The 18,852-nt window shown below is 54.5% G+C and overlaps 1 protein-coding gene across 3 annotated transcripts; it reads left to right on the top strand.

The window, feature by feature from the left end:
- Nucleotides 1-18,842, top strand: TAOK2 (TAO kinase 2). Of its 3 annotated transcripts, XM_011982418.1 has the most exons (19): nt 1-999; nt 4,083-4,249; nt 4,435-4,506; nt 4,597-4,698; nt 5,143-5,188; nt 5,318-5,414; nt 5,539-5,652; nt 5,760-5,851; nt 8,009-8,102; nt 8,206-8,287; nt 9,080-9,247; nt 9,418-9,678; nt 9,849-10,010; nt 11,865-12,230; nt 12,310-12,513; nt 12,836-13,075; nt 16,178-16,390; nt 17,369-17,551; nt 17,632-18,842. In XM_011982418.1, the coding sequence occupies exons 2-19, from the start codon at nt 4,118-4,120 to the stop codon at nt 18,151-18,153; spliced, it is 3,150 nt and encodes a 1,049-aa protein (XP_011837808.1). In that variant the 5' UTR covers nt 1-999; nt 4,083-4,117; the 3' UTR covers nt 18,154-18,842. The 3 variants fall into 3 exon arrangements, with proteins under 3 accessions (XP_011837808.1, XP_011837807.1, XP_011837806.1); XM_011982417.1 differs by lacking the exons at nt 16,178-16,390; nt 17,369-17,551; nt 17,632-18,842 and adding an exon at nt 13,418-14,979; XM_011982416.1 differs by lacking the exons at nt 16,178-16,390; nt 17,369-17,551; nt 17,632-18,842 and having other exon boundaries at nt 12,836-14,980.
- The last annotated feature ends 10 nt before the right edge of the window (nt 18,843-18,852 follow it).

The following is an 18,852-nucleotide window of genomic DNA, read 5'->3' as shown; positions in this document are numbered from 1 at the left end:
AGTCGTGGGACAGAGTGCCGGGCTCCTCCCCTTGCAAGCCTAGCCCTTCTCCCCGCCTCCTCCGGCCCGGGGTCCGCGTGGCGGGGCGCGCGCGCACTGGGGCTCGGCGGCTGCTGGTCTCCCAGGCCGCGGCAGTGAGAGGAGAGGGCGGGGCTGAGTCCTTCGCTGCCCCGCCCCCTTTGGCCCGGCGTCCCTACCGCGCCTGCGCGCTCCCGCCCGGTCTCCATCTTGGAATTGGGAGGAAGAGGGAGAGGGAGACCGGGACGAGACCTGGGCTGTGGTGCGGAGAGAGGCTGAGACGGAGAAGAGGAGAGGCAGAGAGGGCGCGGGGACCGTCAGCAGCGCCTTAGCTATAATCTTTCAGCTATTCTCGGAAGAGAGAAGGGAGAGAGAGGAGGCCGGGGCGGGAGTGGGGGCTGTCACCCTCGGACCCCGGCGTGAGAGGGGCCGTGCGGCCGGACGTCCTCGGGGTGGGCCCCCAGTCGGTGGCCGAAGACCTAGGGCTCAGGCTCCTGGGTCCCAAATTTCCAGGCTTTGCCCCTCGCTTCTCAGATACCCGGATATCAGTTCTCATAGTCCAGATATCCGGGACTCGGGTCCCAATCTCTCTAAACCTGGGTCTCTGTTTCATAGAATTTCAAATATCGGGTTCAGGCCCCTGCGTGCACCAGTATCCGGGGTTCATTCCCCAGGCGTTCAAATATCGGATTCAGTCTCCATCCCGTTCAAATATTCGGGGTTCAGACCCCGCAATCAGAAATCCGGAATTCGGCAGCTGTCGCCCTCGAGGAGGGGGAGGACTGGACCGCGAGGTCAGATTAGGTTGTCACCCCCTCCCCTCCAGGGGAGGCTTCCCGGGCCCGCCCCTCAGGAAGGGCGAAAGCCGAGGAAGAGGTGGCAAGGGGAAAGGTCTCCTTGCCCCTCTCCCTACTTGGCAGAGCCGCTGGAGGACCCCAGGCGGAAGCGGAGGCGCTGGGGCACCATAGTGACCCCTACCAGGTGAGACACGGGGTGCAGGGGCGCGGGTCCCTGTGTCTAGCTCAGAAGAAAGGGTGCGCCTTTCTGAGAAGCTGGACTTGGGTAGGCCCTCTCCTCAGGATGGGGAAGCCCAGCTCAGCCAGTGGTCAGCCTCTGGCTAGCCTTGCCTTCTGTTGCCACCCCCTTCCCCTTCCTCTTCCCTTCATTGTGTCTGGTTGGTGGGGGACCTCAGGTGACAGGGTCTCTGATGTCACCGGGGTTCACACCCTAGGGCGCTTCAGCTAATCAGATGGATTTACACTTCAATCTTCTCGCCTTCACTTTGCCCCTCACAGCCGCCTCTCCTCCCTGATATGCCCCTTTCTCCTGCCTATTCTGCGGTGTTGAATCCCATGCCTCTGATTCCCCTGGTGGGTCTGCTTATCTGCTTTTCAGGCCTGGTCTGGTTGGATTTCTTGTCCTTGCAAGGAAGTGTGTGTATATATGTGTGTGTGTGTGTGCTTGGAGGTGCCTGGCAATGTTTTCCCCCAGCTGCAGTTCCCTTCCAATCTCTTGCTCTGATGGTATCAATAATCCCATCTATTTGTCAAACGATCTGTCTTTTACAAAGTGCTTTGACAGCCATTCTCTCATGTGACATCCCCGCATTCACCGTGTGGCGGCCTCTTTTATTGGCATCTTCCCATTTTACAGTTGAGAACGTTGAGGCCCAGAGAGGTTGCCCAAGGTCACACAGTGGCAAAACCAGAATTTGAACTCAAGTCCTCAATCACATCTTTCCCTGATGCATGCCTGTCTCTTGCCATCTCTTTTCCTCTGAGTTTGGGCTCGGCCAGGGGTCCCCAGGAGACCAGGCTGGGATGGGGTTTAAGAATGGGGGTGAGATGAGCTTCCTTTCCAGGAGGGCTCTACTCAGAAGCTTTTCCTGATGGGAGACTCAGGTTTTTGCCACTGCCTCATGGACTTTTCATCCACTGTGACCTTCATCTTTACCCTGATCCCAGGGTTTGGCCTGGATTCCTGAGAGGGCTGGCTTCTGACAAATGGTAGCACTACTGGCATCTTTTAACTGTTCAAGCCAAGCTGTTGGGGTAGAATGATCCCCCAAAGGATTAAAGCTTTGTGGAGACCTTGGAGGCAGGAAAGGAAAAATCCATATGCTGAGTGTCTGCATGGTGTTCCTAAGTATGAGATCTCATTAAAATCTTACAACAGCTCCATGCTGTAATCCATTTCACTGAAGAGAAGACCAAGAACTAGAAGGAACTTATTCAAAGCCCTGTTGCTGTACATTGCAGATGGGATGTACTGGTAGCATAGCTTAGGAACAGATAGATATGGGTTTCCTCATCTGTAGAGTGGAGGTAACGTTGTCCATTTTGGAAGGTGGTTATGATTTAGCACTGACCTTTGTTATTGTTCAAGTGTTTGTTGTTATTATGGGGAAGGGGACCTGCACGATGTTTTGCTAGTGGGTGGCACCCCTTCCATGTGGCCTTGGGTCCTAGGTTAGCATTCTGGGGCCCTGTATTGGTAAAGAGGTCAGGAAGATTCCTTTGGCAAGTTGAGAGCACCTGCCTTTGTGTGTGGGTGTGTGGTGCTGGTGAGGGGTGCTTGGCACTATTGCTGGCAGAAGAGAGAAAAGGGCCTTACTTTGAGCAACCTGGGAGCTGCTGAGGGCTGAGCAGAGAGCAATCAATCAGTCTCCCAGGCTATTCTGAGCCCTCTGCACCCTGGGGGCCCACTGGAGAGTCAGGCTCCCTCCTTGCCCTCCAGCTTCCAGTTGGACTGAGGAGACAAAATTAACGACACAACAGGAAACAATGCATGACAGAATAAATTACATGCTAAAATTGTTAGGTGCTTTTAAGTAGCTAGAACTCTGCCCCAGGAGTCCAGCTCTGCTGAAGGCCCCTTTGTGCCCAAATTCTGACAAATGCTTAGGCTGGATGGAGCCTGTTTGGAATCTCCTTGAGGATTTTGGTTCTGGTATCCTGCAGGAACTTTCTCTGGGTGTTTGGCTGGGTGCCCTAGGCACTCTTCCCAATGGCTGGAGTGGTCAGGACAGGCTTCCTGCAAGAGGGGAGCTGAACTTGGAGTGACAACTGAGAGAGTAATGGGCAGGCCTAACCAGGGAGCAGAAGGTTCTGTTTTCTGACCTTGGAGAAGTCCTTTTTCTTTGTGCCTCAGTGATCTCACCTAGGAAATGGTGATCATGATTCTGCCCTGTCTGTTTTGAAGGGCTCTGAAATCATAATGATGGAGGACCAGCTTTGGACAAGGCACTTAACCTTGCTGTGCCTGTTTCTTTATCTGTAATATAGGGGAAATCATAATACTTGCTTCATAAGGTTGTGGTGAGGACTGAATAAGAGATAATGCATGTAAGGTGCTCAATAAATGTTATTTGTACCCTGCAAATGTCTTGTACCTCTGTGTGATGCTTATGCAATTGGACAGGACAAGTAAGGTGGCCCAGACCACAGAGAGGCCCTCACAGCCAGATGCCATTTATATCCCTATTCTTCCCATTCTAGATCTCCCCCTGCCCTTTTTGAGAGTGACTCTGCGGGCCCAGAGGGGCCTGTACCCACTTCTAACAATGGACGGATTTCCACCGCCTCCGGCCTGGCCATTTCCTGTTCTCTTCCAGGGTGTGAGAGGTTGAGGGAGGGGGGGGCCTCAGCGCCAAGGGGAACAGAAAGGTGCCTGGAAACAGTTGGGGTATGGGACTTATGGGACAGGACACTTGGGGCTCTGGAGTGCTGCCTGGGAGGCAGAATGTTTTATCCTTGAGGGCAGATACAGGGGCTATAGGGAAATGAGAACTTGTTGAGTGCTGAAGGGGGTGGTGAGGATGCTTAGCTTCCCAGAATCTTCCTAGCAGTTTTAGGGACTCCAGGGACCCAGCCCGCGTGATCTGGTTGCCAGGGCAACTTCATTTTTTGGAGCTTTGATGTCGTTCCTAATCTCCCCCTCCCCTTCCTCAGCAGTGCCTCCCCCTCATCAGGGAATGAGGGGAGGAGATGGCAGAAACTTGATGGGTCCCTTCCTCTCCCTGAAGGCTCAGTCCTTGCTCTAAGGGTCCCATTTCCATTCCCCAGGCCAGGCCCCACTCTCAGGGCCCCCAGGGGCCACCATGCCAGCTGGGGGCCGGGCCGGGAGCCTGAAGGACCCAGATGTGGCTGAGCTCTTCTTCAAAGATGACCCAGAAAAGCTCTTCTCTGACCTCCGGGAAATTGGCCATGGCAGCTTTGGAGCCGTATACTTTGTGAGTTGGGTCCTGGGACGGTGTAATAGGGATTGGGGACTCTTCCTACCCCTGTGGACTTCCCAACAGCCCTTGCACACTACTCCATCACACTGGTCTTTCCTGCCTTCTCCTGCTGGGCCAGCAAGTCTTCCCATGCCTGGCTCTCACTGGGGCCTTCAACACCTTCTGGTCTGGTCCTCTAGGCCCGGGATGTCCGGAATAGTGAGGTGGTGGCCATCAAGAAAATGTCCTACAGTGGGAAGCAGTCCAATGAGGTAGGCCAGGTGCAATACAGCCAGGCTGGGGACAGGGGACCCCTGTCTCAAGGTGCAGGCTGGTAACCTCTGCCTACCCTGACCCCCTAGAAATGGCAAGACATCATCAAGGAGGTGCGGTTTTTACAGAAGCTTCGGCATCCCAACACCATTCAGTACCGGGGCTGTTACCTGAGGGAGCACACGGCTTGGGTGAGCTGGTGCCAGACTCTGGCCTGATCTTTAACCCTATTCACGCCCATCCTTATCCTGGTCCAGTGTCTTAGGTGGGCCCTGTTCATGGTGCTGTTGTGGGATCTTGGAAAGGAGGAAGTCTCTTGACTGCTTTAGTCCTCAGACTTACCCACTGAGCAGAAGCCTGGCTCAGAGTGACATAGGCTGTTAGCAGGTGGGACAGGTCACTGTGGGTTGGAGGAGGCGGAGATTGAATGGGAGTTTGAAGGGATTCAGATGGGCACTGGTGAATGTCTTGGGCCCGGACTCCGAAACTCTCCCACCACCCCCTCATTGTCTCCAGTTGCCCTTCCTCCCTGTTATCACCCCGGGGACATAGCTTGAGTGCAGGACACTCAAGGAAGCTCTGTTTTGAGTCCCTGCCCAGGAGACTCTGATCTCTGACCCTTGTCTCTTCCTTAGCTGGTGATGGAGTATTGCCTGGGCTCAGCTTCTGACCTTCTAGAAGGTAAGTGACTCATGGGCCAATAAGTGGAGAAGGGAGAAGAGCAGGGGAGTCATAGGGAAGGCTTAAGGGGAACTTATTCCAGTCCCACCCTTGCGCTCCCTCGGGTTGATGTTCTTCCTCACTCTCCAGTGCACAAGAAACCCCTTCAGGAGGTAGAGATCGCAGCCGTGACCCACGGGGCGCTTCAGGGCCTGGCATATCTGCACTCCCACAACATGATCCATAGGTACAAGCAGCACCGGCAATGCCTGGGAGGGGAGTGCTATCTGCACCACCTGTCACTTAACTGGGCTTCCCCTGCCTGGCTTTCCTGAAACACATGTCTCATCCCTGTACTTTGCCTCTGGCAGGGATGTGAAGGCTGGAAACATCCTGCTGTCAGAGCCAGGGTTAGTGAAGCTGGGGGACTTTGGTTCTGCGTCCATCATGGCACCTGCCAACTCCTTCGTGGGCACCCCATACTGGTGAGTGAGTGAGTGGTGGTGAGTGGAGAGAGCTCCCAGGATGTTGGGAGTACAAGTGTCATGGTCTCGGCGGGTGATTTTCCTCTCTTTCCTGACCATTCTCCCAGGATGGCACCCGAGGTGATCCTGGCCATGGATGAGGGGCAGTACGATGGCAAAGTGGATGTCTGGTCCTTGGGGATAACCTGCATCGAGCTGGGTAAGAACATCCTCTCTGTTCCCTCATCTTCTTTTCCATTCTCTTCTGTTGCTTCCCAGACTACCCCATTCTCCTAGGGATAGGATCCCAGGCCTCCAAGTTCCTGTCCATTGTGACCCTACCCTGGAGCCCCAATACAGGCAGCTGGCAAATTCTGCCAGCTCTTAGGCCTAGAGATTTTGTAGCATTCATCTCTTCCTGTCTACTATCCTGGTTCTAAATCTTTTCTTAGTGCCCATCATGTGTGGTGCCGTGGACTGTGATTCTGGAGGAATAGCAGTGAATGAGTATCCTGCCCTCATGGAACTTACATTTGATTTAGGGAAACCAGGCAGGCATGTTTTCTTTCAATGTGATGAATGCTGTGTGGAGAAGTTACAGGAGCGGTTCAAATGTAAAACAAGGGACTTGACCTAGTTTAAGGGCTGAAGAAGAATGTTGAAGCCCTTGTAGCAGAATGTTGAAGCCAATCCACAAGATAAATAATAGCTGTTTGCAGAATGTAGGGAGAGCTTTCCAGGCAGAGAGAACAGCATGTGAGAGGCCTAGAGGTAATAGCAGGCCTAGGGAACTGGGACTAGCTTCAGTTATTTGGAACCTAGCATGTAATGCAGAGAATAAAGCCAGAGGGATAAGGCCAGAGAGTTAGGCCCAAGTGAGTTCCTAAGGCCTTGAGGCCATGCCAAGGTTCTCATCTCTGTCAGCCAGCACTATTGAAACAATTCTTTAATGGGGTAGGTAACCTTTATAAAGCTTTCAACATAATGTCAGGCACAAAATAGTTGCCTAAGAAAGAGTTGCTGTTAGTTTCTCTTATCAACAACCTCCTGCAATGATCTCTCCAGTCTCTTCTCCCTTCCAATGTGTCTTAAGTACTAATGCCGGAGAGGTCTACATAAGCTCAGTGCTGTCATTTCACTCCCTGTTTGGAGCCATGATTGGCCCCCTGTTGCCTTCAAGACTGAAACCATCCCCATCCTTCCTCACACCAACCTAGAGGCTTTGTTTCCTAAAGGCTGGCCTTCTCCTTCATGGGCTCCACGCTCTGAGTGTGTCATGAACTTTTCCACTTCCTTGCCTTGGTTCGTGTTGGGTCCTCTGCCCGAAGTCAGAGATTTGGACAAGCCCTTTTCCTCCATCTTTACAGTCTCCATTTACCATTTGATGCCAGGCCCAGATAGTTGATGAAAAATGTAAGAAACAGACCCAAGTATAAGAAAAAACTAGATCTGTCCATTTTATTTCTAGTTTTTGGAAGAGATGTGAACACTAAGAAATATTACTCTACTATTGAAAAGAAAATCAAGTCTGATTATAAATGTCAACTCATACTAAGTCAATATCAGGGAAGCAATGTGGAAGAGGCTGTGGCAAACTGGAGATTGCTGTTTCCATAGAAAGGGCAGCTAATGTTATCTTCAGACCATTGTTATGCAGTAATGTAGACGCCATTTCAACAGATCTAATTCTTAAGGAGAAACTGGAAATTTATATTATTATTTGATTGTTACTATTGGCAATTAATTTTAAAAATCACCGTTTAGGCCAAAACAACATGACATTTGTCTGGGCTACAAGGGACTGTTAGGGACTCGTAGCTTGCACTTTCCTTTCTAATCTTGGCTTTTTACAAAGCCCTTCTCTGAATTCCCTGAAGATACACTAGCTTGAAGGCCCACTGCATACTCTCAACTTCCCAGCCACTTCCCTGTTTCCCTCTTATACCAGTTAATACTTTGATGTTATTTTTTCAGTCCTATTTAATCTTCTTTTTTAGACTGAAAGTTCCTTGAGGGCAGGGCCTAATTCTTGTTTTTATCTTCCCCATAGCAATCATCAAGTTATCTGCTCACTTTGGCACCTAAGAAGTATTAGTTGGGGTGATAACTGAATGGCTGTCCTTCTGCCTTCATTACTGCTTTGGTGGATGTTATTTTCTTTGACCCCTATTCCACCTGTGTGCAGTGGAGAGGATGGGTGTTGTATTTTACAGAGGAAGGAATTAATTGACATGCAACGGGATGATGGGAACTTTTCAAGGTCATGTGGCAAGGAAATCAAGGAACTGGGGTTTGAACCCAAGTCGTCTCAGTTTCATTCCATTGTCCTCTACCCCCTGCCACCTCTCACCTTCTTCCCTTTCACCCTTTTCTGTAGCGGAACGGAAACCACCGCTGTTTAACATGAATGCGATGAGTGCCTTATACCACATTGCACAGAACGAATCCCCCGTGCTCCAGTCAGGACACTGGTGAGGACTGAGATTCCGAATCTGGGCCCAGGGGTTAGGCCATGGGGTACAGATGCCTGGCTCATGCCTTCCCCACCACTCTCCCACCCCCTGTGACTTTCAGGTCTGAGTACTTCCGGAATTTTGTCGACTCTTGTCTTCAGAAAATCCCTCAAGACAGACCAACCTCAGAGGTCCTCCTGAAGGTGAGGGCCTGCTGGCCTAGCATTCTCTTGGAACTGTAGCTTGTTAAAGCCACAAGAACCCCTAGGGAAATTAGTGGTTCCTAGTTCCTCCTCCACCAAGAGCTTTGTTGATGAATTCCCACCCCATCCTCATTGCCCAGTGGACTCTGTGTTTTACGAGATTTTGTCTACCAGACTGCCTTAATTTATTAAGTAATAATCTGTTTTCCCATCTTTTATTAATCAAAGATTTATATAATTGCCAGCCAGAGCTTCTGGTCAGCGTGCGATAACCAGGGTTGCCCCACTGATCTGATGTAATGCAAGCCAAAAGCCTGTGTAGCCTTATCATGGGTAAATGTATGATTTCCCTTAGGTGTTTTTTGAATTATCAAAAATAGAGGGGCCCCATTCCCTTCACAGATCCATAGGGACCTGAGGAGCCTTAGTTGGAAACTTCAGATTATGTAGTTGGATCTACTTGTTTTATAATTGTAGGATACTGTATGAAGCCCAGAGGGGCCTCATGACATGTCCAAGGTCACATAGCCCTTTAGTAGAGGAGCTGGACAAGAATCCAGATCTCCTGACTGTTCCTACCTGTCAGCCATGCTTAGAGGAAGAAGAGTCTGGGGAGTAGGTACTGGGTGGTACAGAAAATTATTGTGGGAGAAGGGCTTGGGACAAGGCCAGCATCAACCCATGGTGGGCGTGGGCCCCAGAAGAGTGCCTCAGGCTGGAGGGAATGCCAAGGGCTGTGGGTTGTAGGGGGAAGGGGAGTTGGCAGCAGGCCTCAGTGTCCTCTTCCCCCAGCACCGCTTTGTGCTCCGGGAGCGGCCACCCACAGTCATTATGGACCTGATCCAGAGGACCAAGGATGCCGTGCGGGAGCTGGACAACCTGCAGTACCGCAAGATGAAGAAGATCCTATTCCAAGAGGCACCCAACGGCCCTGGTGCTGAGGCCCCAGAAGAGGAAGAGGTGACCCAGCTTGCCCTGACACCCTTCTTTATGCCCCATGTGTGCCTACCCCCTGCAGCTGCTTGGCCCCTTCCCCAGCCCTACTCACACCACCATCTCCCCATGCTACCTCCATGCATATGCCCCAGGGCTTCCCCTTCCCTGTCCAGCAGCCTATGCCCTATTTGCAGGAGGCTGAGCCCTACATGCACCGGGCCGGGACTCTGACCAGTCTCGAGAGTAGCCACTCAGTGCCCAGCATGTCCATCAGCGCCTCCAGCCAGAGCAGCTCTGTCAACAGCCTAGCAGATGCCTCAGACAACGAGGAAGAGGAGGAGGAGGAGGAGGAAGAGGAGGAGGAGGAGGAAGGCCCCGAAGCCCGGGAGATGGCCATGATGCAGGAGGGGGAGCACACGGTCACCTCTCACAGCTCCATTATTCACCGGCTGCCGGTACACAGCTCACCCTTGGGGGGCCCGAGCCACCTGCTCTAGAACCGCCTGGGTCCTCGCCCTCGCTCCCTGAGCACAGCACTCCTCTGAGTCTGAGTGGCTCTCCTCAGGTCACTCTCTTTGGACCCAGAGGCCTCTGAGCCTTGGGTGTTCCTTCTGTCTCCCTCTAGGGCTCTGACAATCTGTATGATGACCCCTACCAGCCAGAGATAACCCCCAGCCCTCTCCAGCCGCCTGCAGCCCCAGCTCCCACCTCCACCACCTCTTCCGCCCGCCGCCGGGCCTACTGCCGAAACCGGGACCACTTTGCCACCATCCGAACTGCCTCCCTGGTGAGTGTAGCCATCCTCACTCATCCTGCTTGCTGTCTGTTTTTTAAGTCTTTTTAAGTCTAGAAATGATTTCCTCCCTGTGGCATGGCATCGAGTCCGAATTCTACCCTCGTTTTCTGTTGCTGGCTCCTGCCTGCTCCCCTTAACCCTCCAGCTTCCCTCCTCTTCCCAGTGGACTGTTTTGGTCACATGGCCCAGTCTGGGTGTTTCTAGCTTGGCAAACTCTTACCCCATTTTCGTGGCCTGACCTAACTGACATCTCCTGGGTTGCCTGCCCAGGCTCCTCTGGCAAGTCAGGTGCTTCACAGTTGTGTGCTGGGGGAGCCCAGTGCGGGGGGAGCCTGTGCCTGTGGAGCCCTGTGCCGGGGGTGTCCTATGCTTGGGTGGTCCTGAACAGCATCATGATAGGTTTGCCAGATTCTGTGCCCCAGAGGGCAGGGATGGTGTTCAGGTGTCTGTCTCATGCCAGCAGTTAACTCTCAGGCTTACACACAGGCCTATGTTAACCCTCCCAGCTCCCCTGGGAGGGGGAGGGTAGGATCCCATTGGAGAAATGAGGCACCTGTGGCTCAGAGGGGCCACTTGCCCCAGTGCCTTTGGTGGCTCTCCACTCCTATAAGCAGGCCCTTAGTCCTCTCCTAAAATCAACTCATGGCAATCTTTTTCTCAAGTTCACAGGTTAGGCTTATCATAAAACATAGCTTTTCGGCTGGGCGCGGTGGCTCAAGCCTGTAATCCCAGCACTTTGGGAGGCCGAGATGGGCGGATCACTTGAGGTCAGGAGATCGAGACCATCCTGGCTAACATGGTGAAACCCCGTCTCTACTAAAAAATACAAAAAAAAAAAAAAGACTAGCCGGGCAAGGTGGCAGGCGCCTGTAGTCCCAGCTACTCGGGAGGCTGAGGCAGGAGAGTGGCGTAAACCCGGGAGGCGGAGCTTGCAGTGAGCTGAGATCCGGCCACTGCACTCCAGCCTGGGCGACAGAGCGAGACTCCGTCTCAAAAAAAAACAAAAAAAACAAAAAAAAACCATAGCTTTTCATCCATGTTTTTAATAAGCCTTTAGATCACATTCCTGCTCAGCTGCATTTGAGTGTCAGCAATCCCCTTAGAGGCCACTGATTCAGTCTAGTATGTTCTTATGGCCTCTGCTTGGGGCTGGTTGTGTTCCAACAACTCTTCAGACCCCATGGTGTTTTGCGGTACTGTGCAGAGAGGTCTTGACTGCCAGGGGCTGGCTGCCAGGACTAGTTTAAGAGCCACACATAGAGTCAATTGAGATTGAGACCTGAGATCAGACTTTGGATGAAGGTGTCCAAGCCCAGTGTTCTTGTTATTCCAGCATCTTGTGGCCCCGATCCCAGCTCAATACCTGGGGAGTGATAGGCCCACCATGTTTGCTAAAAGGGAAGGAAGCCAACACTTATTAGATAGAGTCTGAACTTACCCCACAGCCCCTATGAGGAGGTATTATTTCCCCGTTTAACAGATGAGGGAACTGATGCTTTGAGAAGTTAACTTACTTGAGATCACATGATTGGTCAGTGGCAAAGCTGGGATTTGATCCTAGGTCTGTCTGACTCACTGTTTCAAATTAGTATGGATTGTTCCTACTTTTGTGCCAGGCCCTGTGCTTGCCACCTTTTATCATTCAGTCACACCAACTTGTGAAGTAGATAATACTACCATTATCCAGTTGAGAAAACAGGCTAGAGAGGCTGTGTGTGAGGAAAGTGCTAAATGAGAATGAAACTTATGAGTTGAAAACCCATGTTCTTCCCCATGGAAGACCCTTTGTGTTAATTAACTAGGGGCCAGGCTGAGCCCCAGCTCTCACCCTCTCTCCTGCCCCAGGTTAGCCGTCAGATCCAGGAGCATGAGCAGGACTCTGCACTGCGGGAGCAGCTGAGTGGTTATAAGCGGATGCGACGACAGCACCAGAAGCAGCTGCTGGCCCTGGAGTCGCGTCTGAGGGGTGAACGGGAGGAGCACAGTGCACGGCTGCAGCGGGAGCTTGAGGCGCAGCGGGCTGGCTTTGGGGCAGAGGCAGAAAAGCTGGCCCGGCGGCACCAGGCCATCGGTGAGAAGGAGGCACGAGCTGCCCAGGCCGAGGAGCGGAAGTTCCAGCAGCACATCCTTGGTCAACAGAAGAAGGAGCTGGCTGCTCTGCTGGAGGCGCAGAAGCGGACCTACAAACTTCGCAAGGAACAGCTGAAGGAGGTGAGCTAGGGCTGCTCGGGGGTGGGACCAATGGCAGGCCAGGTGGGCCCTGACCCTGCTCCCCTCTGCCCTCGCCCAGGAGCTCCAAGAGAACCCCAGCACTCCCAAGCGGGAGAAGGCCGAGTGGCTGCTGCGGCAGAAGGAGCAGCTCCAGCAGTGCCAGGCGGAGGAGGAGGCAGGGCTGCTGCGGCGGCAGCGCCAGTACTTTGAGCTGCAGTGTCGCCAGTACAAGCGCAAGATGTTGCTGGCTCGGCACAGCCTGGACCAGGACCTGCTGCGGGAGGTAGGCATCCCAGTCTCCTTTCTCCTCCCACTCACTCATGGATCCCAGGGACCCACCCTTTTCCATTGGCCTCATTCTTGTCTTCTTTCCCCTTGGCCCTTGAGTGTTACAGTTCATCTTTACTTCAGTGCCCCTTTTACTTCTCATCCCCAACAGATCCTGCCAGAATTTCCTTAGGCCTCTCTGTTCCCAAGACAGGCAGGAGCTTGCCTCCCCTACACCTTCATCTCCTGCCATCCCCAGCTCCCTCTGCCAAGGAGCCCTGGCCCCTCACTTTGTTGATACTGACCAGGCCTCGGGCCCTGCATTTCTTCTGCCTCAGGACCTGAACAAGAAGCAGACCCAGAAAGACTTGGAGTGTGCACTGCTGCTTCGGCAGCACGAGGCCACGCGGGAGCTGGAGCTGCGGCAGCTCCAGGCTGTGCAGCGCACGCGGGCTGAGCTCACCCGCCTGCAGCACCAGACGGAGCTGGGCAACCAGCTGGAGTACAACAAGCGGCGTGAGCAAGAGTTGCGGCAGAAGCACGCGGCCCAGGTTCGCCAGCAGCCCAAGAGCCTCAAAGTACGTGCAGGCCAGCGCCCCCCGGGCCTCCCACTTCCCATTCCTGGGGCTCTGGACCCACCTAGCACAGGCACCCCTATAGAAGAGCAGCCCTGCTCACCTGGCCAGGAGGCAGTCCTGTACCAAAGAATGCTGGGCAAGGAGGAGGAAGCAGTTGGAGAGAGAAGGATTCTGGGAAAGGAAGGGGCCACTTTGGAGCCCAAGCAGCAGAGGATTCTGGGGGAAGAATCAGGAGCCTCTAGTCCCAGTCCACAAAAACATGGGAGCCTGGTTGATGAGGAAGTTTGGGGTCTGCCTGAGGAGGAGATAGAGGAGCTTCGGGTGCCCTTCCTTGTACCCCAGGAGAGGAGCATTGTTGGCCAGGAGGAGGCTGGGACGTGGAGCTTGTGGGGGAAGGAGGATGGGAATCTTCTGGATGAGGAGTTTGAGCTTGGCTGGGTCCAGGGCCCAGCACTGACTCCAGTCCCCGAGGAGGAGGAAGAAGAGGAACAGGGGGCTCCGATTGGGACCCCTAGGGATCCTGGAGATGGTTGTCCTTCCCCTGACATCCCTCCTGAACCCCCTCCAACACACCTGAGGCCCGGCCCTGCCAGTCAGCTCCCCGGACTCCTGTCCCATGGCCTCCTGGCTGGCCTCTCCTTTGCAGTGGGGTCCTCCTCTGGCCTCCTGCCCCTCCTGCTGCTGCTGCTGCTTCCATTGCTGGCAGCCCAGGGTGGGGGTGGCCTGCAGGCAGCGCTGCTGGCCCTTGAGGTGGGGCTGGTGGGGCTGGGGGCCTCCTACCTGCTCCTTTGTACAGCCCTGCACCTGCCCTCCAGTCTTTTCCTACTCCTGGCCCAGGGTACCGCACTGGGGGCCGTCCTGGGCCTGAGCTGGTGCCGAGGCCTCATGGGTGTTCCCCTGGGCCTTGGAGCTGCCTGGCTCCTAGCTTGGCCAGGCCTGGCTCTACCTCTGGTGGCTATGGCAGCGGGGGGCAGATGGGCGCGGCAGCAGGGCCCCCGGGTGCGCCGGGGCATATCTCGACTCTGGTTGCGGGTTCTATTGCGCCTGTCACCCATGGCCTTCCGGGCCCTGCAGGGCTGTGGGGCTGTGGGGGACCGGGGTCTGTTTGCACTCTACCCCAAAACCAACAAGGATGGCTTCCGCAGCCGCCTGCCCATCCCTGGGCCCCGGCGGCGTAATCCCCGCACCACCCAACACCCATTAGCCTTGTTGGCAAAGGTCTGGGCCCTGTGCAAGGGCTGGAACTGGCGTCTGGCACGGGCCAGCCGGGGTTTAGCATCCCACTTGCCCCCATGGGCCATCCACACACTGGCCAGCTGGGGCCTGCTTCGGGGTGAACGGCCCACCCGAATCCCCCGGCTACTACCACGCAGCCAGCGCCAGCTAGGGCCCCCTGCCTCCCACCAGCCACTGCCAGGGACTCTAGCCGGGCGGAGATCCCGCACCCGCCAGTCCCGGGCCCTGCCTCCCTGGAGGTAGCTGACTACAATCCTTCCAGCCCAAATCTAGAGCATTGAGCACTTTATCTCCCACGACTCAGTGAAGTTTCTCCAGTCCTTAGTCCTTTCTTTTCACCCACCTTCCTCAGTTTGCTCACTCACCCCAGGCCCAGCCCTTCAGACCTATAGACAGGCAGTCTCCTCGGCCGTGGAGTCCAGCAGTCACTCTGTGTTCTCCTGGCGCTCCTCCCCTAAGTTATTGCTGTTCCCTGGCTGTGTGTGCTCATCCTCACCTTCATTGACTCAGACCTGGGGCCAGGGGTGGTGGAGGGTGGGAAGAGTCATGTTTTTTTTTCTCCTCTTTGATTTTGTTTTTCTGTCTCCCTTCCAACCTGTCCCCTTCCCCCCACCAAAAAAAGAAAAAGACAAACACAAATAAAATATCTGAGCGGAACTGTGCCTTTGGCCCAGGCTGCCTCTGTCTGCTTTGTCCTGCCGCCTAGCCTCCCCGGTATGCCCCCAGGCTGACCCTCGGCCCGGCTCCATGACCTCTTCACCCCATCTCCGTTATCTCAGCCCCTCTCACTACTCAGCCTCATGCTCTCTGCCTTCATAGCTTCATTGCACCATGACCACCACCGGCTCTGGGGTCTGGGCCCCTGTAGAACTTCACCGAACTTGTTGGTCCCTCAGAGCCCCTGTTTGCGGGTTCCTTCCATAGGTCTTAGTTTCCAGGCCCTTGGTCTCCTCATGCCCTGCATTTTCTCCCAACCCATTCCCTCCATGGTACCTGGCTACAGGGGGCCAAATTGCTCTCCTGCATGAGGCATTACCCTAGTGGGTTGGGGGACGGGGCTGCAGACCCTCCACAGTAGGGGGTGCTGAACTGGGGGCAACCAGGCGGAGTATGAGGGCTGTGGCAGCAGGATTGGGTGTGGGCCTGGAGTGGGAGCTGAGTGTGTGAGGGGCCGGGCTGGAATGTGGATCTGGTCAGGGTGGCAGCTGCTGGCCGGTTGAACTTGTCAGGCCCTTTCTGGCCACCTCCTTTGCCCCTTTCTCCTCTGTGGCCCAAAATGGGGCAGCCCCTTCTTACCCATTTCTCAGCTCGATGCTTCTCCTCCTTCCCTGCCTTCCTCCCTGAGCTGCTGGACCTGGGACTTCCTGTGTCTGTCCTTAGTTGTGTTGCTTTTTCTTCACGGGTGTTTTGTGTGACTGGTTCTTCTCGCTTGTTCTTGTGCACGTTCTCATATTTGCTCACGTGCTTCTATCTCTAGGTCACAGTCTCTCCCTCTTTGCCTGGTCAGAGCTTCCAAGATCCTCAGTTCCTTGTCCAGTAACTCCGATGTTTTCTCGTGGGTATCCCACCCACCCAACTCCGTGCACGTGCTTTGGAACCTCTTGTCTTCTCTGCATCTCTTGCCCATCGAGACCTTCCTGATCTCTCTCAACATGATCCCACCTCTCCATGTCTGTCTGTATACAGCTCCCCCCACCCCCTCTGTCTAACATGTTTTCTGTTTCTCTCCCTCTCCCTGTCTCTGCTTCTGTCTCCTCTCCTCTTCTCTCTCTTCTCCCCATTTTCCCTGGTTGTTCCTCCTCCTCCTCCTTTTCCTCCTCCTCTTCCCCGCTGCCCCCATCTCCCCTTGATCCGTCCACTGCATAGTCTAAGGAGCTGCAGATCAAGAAGCAGTTCCAGGAGACGTGTAAGATCCAGACTCGGCAGTACAAGGCTCTGCGAGCACACTTGCTGGAGACCACGCCCAAAGCTCAGCACAAGAGCCTCCTTAAGCGGCTCAAGGAAGAGCAGACCCGCAAGCTGGCGATCTTGGCCGAGCAGTATGACCAGTCCATCTCAGAGATGCTCAGCTCACAGGCGGTGAGGCCTGGGGTCCAGGGAGGGAGTGCGCTAGAGGCCGGGCTCTGTACTTCGCTTTAGAGAATTGGACGGTGCAGGGCATGCACAGAGCTAGGGCTTTTGTACTTGGGAAACTCACATACTCTCCCTCTGTTCGTGTTCTCCACAATGATTTATTTCATATTCTCCTCAGTGATTTTATTCTTTCTCTTAGTATTTTCTTAAGGTCTTGACAAAGCCATGTGCGTATTCCCAAGAACCACCAAGGAAAAGAGTGGCTATTATTTTTTCCTGGCCCTGAGTTAGTTTAATGGATAAACAGGGTGCAGATTAAAGTGAGTGTGGCCCTCAAGCCCATTTACTCAGACTTCTGGAGAATTTTGAAAGTTGCTGTTCTAAAAAAATGATTACACCTAACACTGGAATGGGCCACTTAAAATGTGCAGAGAGGGTAGAGAGTGGAAACGCCCCACCCAAGGCCGTTCTCTCACCCAGTCCCACCTCTCCCAGGCAACTTGTTAATAATTAACTGTATTTTGTATTTTTTCAGTGCACATTTTGAAAAAATATATGAATTTTAAACACAGATGGAATCATACTTTACATTTACTATTCTCTAACTTCCTTTTTCCACTTAATACTTCTTGGACATCTTCCCCTGTCAGTACTCCTGTCTCATTTTTTTTACAGCATAGAATTTTCCACAATATGGCTGCACCATAATTTATTTAACCCATCCCTTATTGGTGGACATTTAGGTTGTTTCCAGTATTTTGCTATCACAACGCTTCCGTGAACACCTCGAGCACATGTGCAAGTATACGTGGGGGATAGATTCTGCAGTGTAATTGCTGTGCCACAGGGTATGACCATCTTCCATTCTGATAGATGTTGAGACCGCTGCTTCTTGAAACCTTAGGGCCCAGCCCTACCTGGGGCAGGGGAGGATAGTGGGGGTGGGGGAGGAGATTCCTACAACTGGTTGTTCATCTTCCCCAGCTACGACTTGATGAGACCCAGGAGGCAGAGTTCCAGGCCCTTCGGCAGCAGCTTCAACAGGAGCTGGAGCTGCTTAATGCTTACCAGAGCAAGATCAAGATCCGCACAGAGAGCCAGCATGAGAGGGAACTGCGGGAGCTGGAGCAGAGGGTCGCGCTGCGGCGGGCACTGCTGGAGCAGCGGGTAAGGGGCCCAGCCTCCAGGACTGGGGAGGGAGAATAGGCTCCCACCCCTGACTCTAACCTCTGTTCCGGATGCCCCAGGTGGAAGAGGAGCTGCTGGCCCTGCAGACAGGGCGCTCTGAGCGAATCCGGAGTCTGCTTGAGCGGCAGGCCCGTGAGATCGAGGCCTTTGATGCGGAAAGCATGAGGCTGGGCTTCTCCAGCATGGCTCTGGGGGGCATCCCAGCCGAGGCTGCTGCCCAGGGCTATCCTGCTCCACCCCCTGCCCCAGCCTGGCCCTCCCGTCCCGTTCCCCGTTCCGGGGCACACTGGAGTCACGGCCCTCCTCCACCAGGCATGCCCCCTCCAGCCTGGCGTCAGCCGTCTCTGCTGGCTCCCCCAGGCCCCCCAAACTGGCTGGGGCCCCCCACACAGAGTGGGACACCCCGTGGCGGAGCCCTGCTGCTGCTAAGAAACAGCCCCCAGCCCCTGCGGCGGGCAGCCTCAGGGGGCAGTGGCAGTGAGAACGTGGGCCCCCCTGCTGCCGCGGTGCCCGGGCCCCTGAGTCGCAGCACCAGTGTCGCTTCCCACATCCTCAATGGTTCTTCCCACTTCTATTCCTGAAGTGCAGTGGGGAGGAGCAGATAAGCTGGGCAGGGCAGGGGTGGGTGGAGCCTGACACTGGAGGGCACTGAGCTGGAGGCCCCCGCAAGGGTAGAGGACAGGATGTTGGCTCCAGCTCCCCTCACACCTCATCTCATGAGCTTCTTGGGGCCGGCCAGTGGCCCAGGGCTAGCTTGAGATAGGTGCCTCAAGGCTGCCTGGGAGCCCCGCCTCCCCACCATGGTGCCAGGGTCTCCCTCCGCCGCCTGGGAAAGGAGGGAGATGTGCGTGTCAAATATTCATCTAGTCCCCTGGGGGAGGGGAAGGGTGGGTCTAGACATACTATATTCAGAGAACTATACTACCCTCACAGTGGGGCCCTCAGACCTGCCACGGGGCAGAGCAGATCTGGGGCCTGAGGTGGGGAGAATGAGAGGCCACCTTACTGGCAAGAAGGATCAGGATGGGGTCTTGGGGTCAGGATGCCTGGGTCTCCCCATTCCCCTGTTACTGTCTGACGTCCTGTGCCGTCTTGTCCTTTTTTTTTTTTTTTTTAATTGGGATCAGGGCTGGGGCGGGGAAACAAGGGAAGGACCTTGGGGAATGGTCTGCTCCTGGGCCTAGGGGCAGTCGTGGGAGCCCCTCTCAGCTGTGGGGCTGGCACAGAGCCCCAGGCAAGCTTTTAATAAACTGTTGGTTATTCTAACAGACCTCAGGATT

This window comes from Mandrillus leucophaeus, unplaced genomic scaffold, assembly GCF_000951045.1.
Source record: "Mandrillus leucophaeus isolate KB7577 unplaced genomic scaffold, Mleu.le_1.0 Scaffold24, whole genome shotgun sequence".
NCBI classification, from domain to species: Eukaryota; Metazoa; Chordata; class Mammalia; order Primates; family Cercopithecidae; genus Mandrillus; species Mandrillus leucophaeus.
This window is presented reverse-complemented; position numbering and strand designations above follow the sequence as displayed.

Bases quoted from the DNA above. Each gene is read 5' to 3' on its own strand.
- TAOK2 (XM_011982416.1), top strand. From the start codon at position 4,118: ATGCCAGCTGGGGGCCGGGCCGGGAGCCTGAAGGACCCAGATGTGGCT. The intron at 5,415-5,538 runs GTACAAGCAGCA...TGCCTCTGGCAG, and splicing joins TCCCACAACATGATCCATAG to GGATGTGAAGGCTGGAAACA. The intron at 8,288-9,079 runs GTGAGGGCCTGC...CTCTTCCCCCAG, and splicing joins CCTCAGAGGTCCTCCTGAAG to CACCGCTTTGTGCTCCGGGA.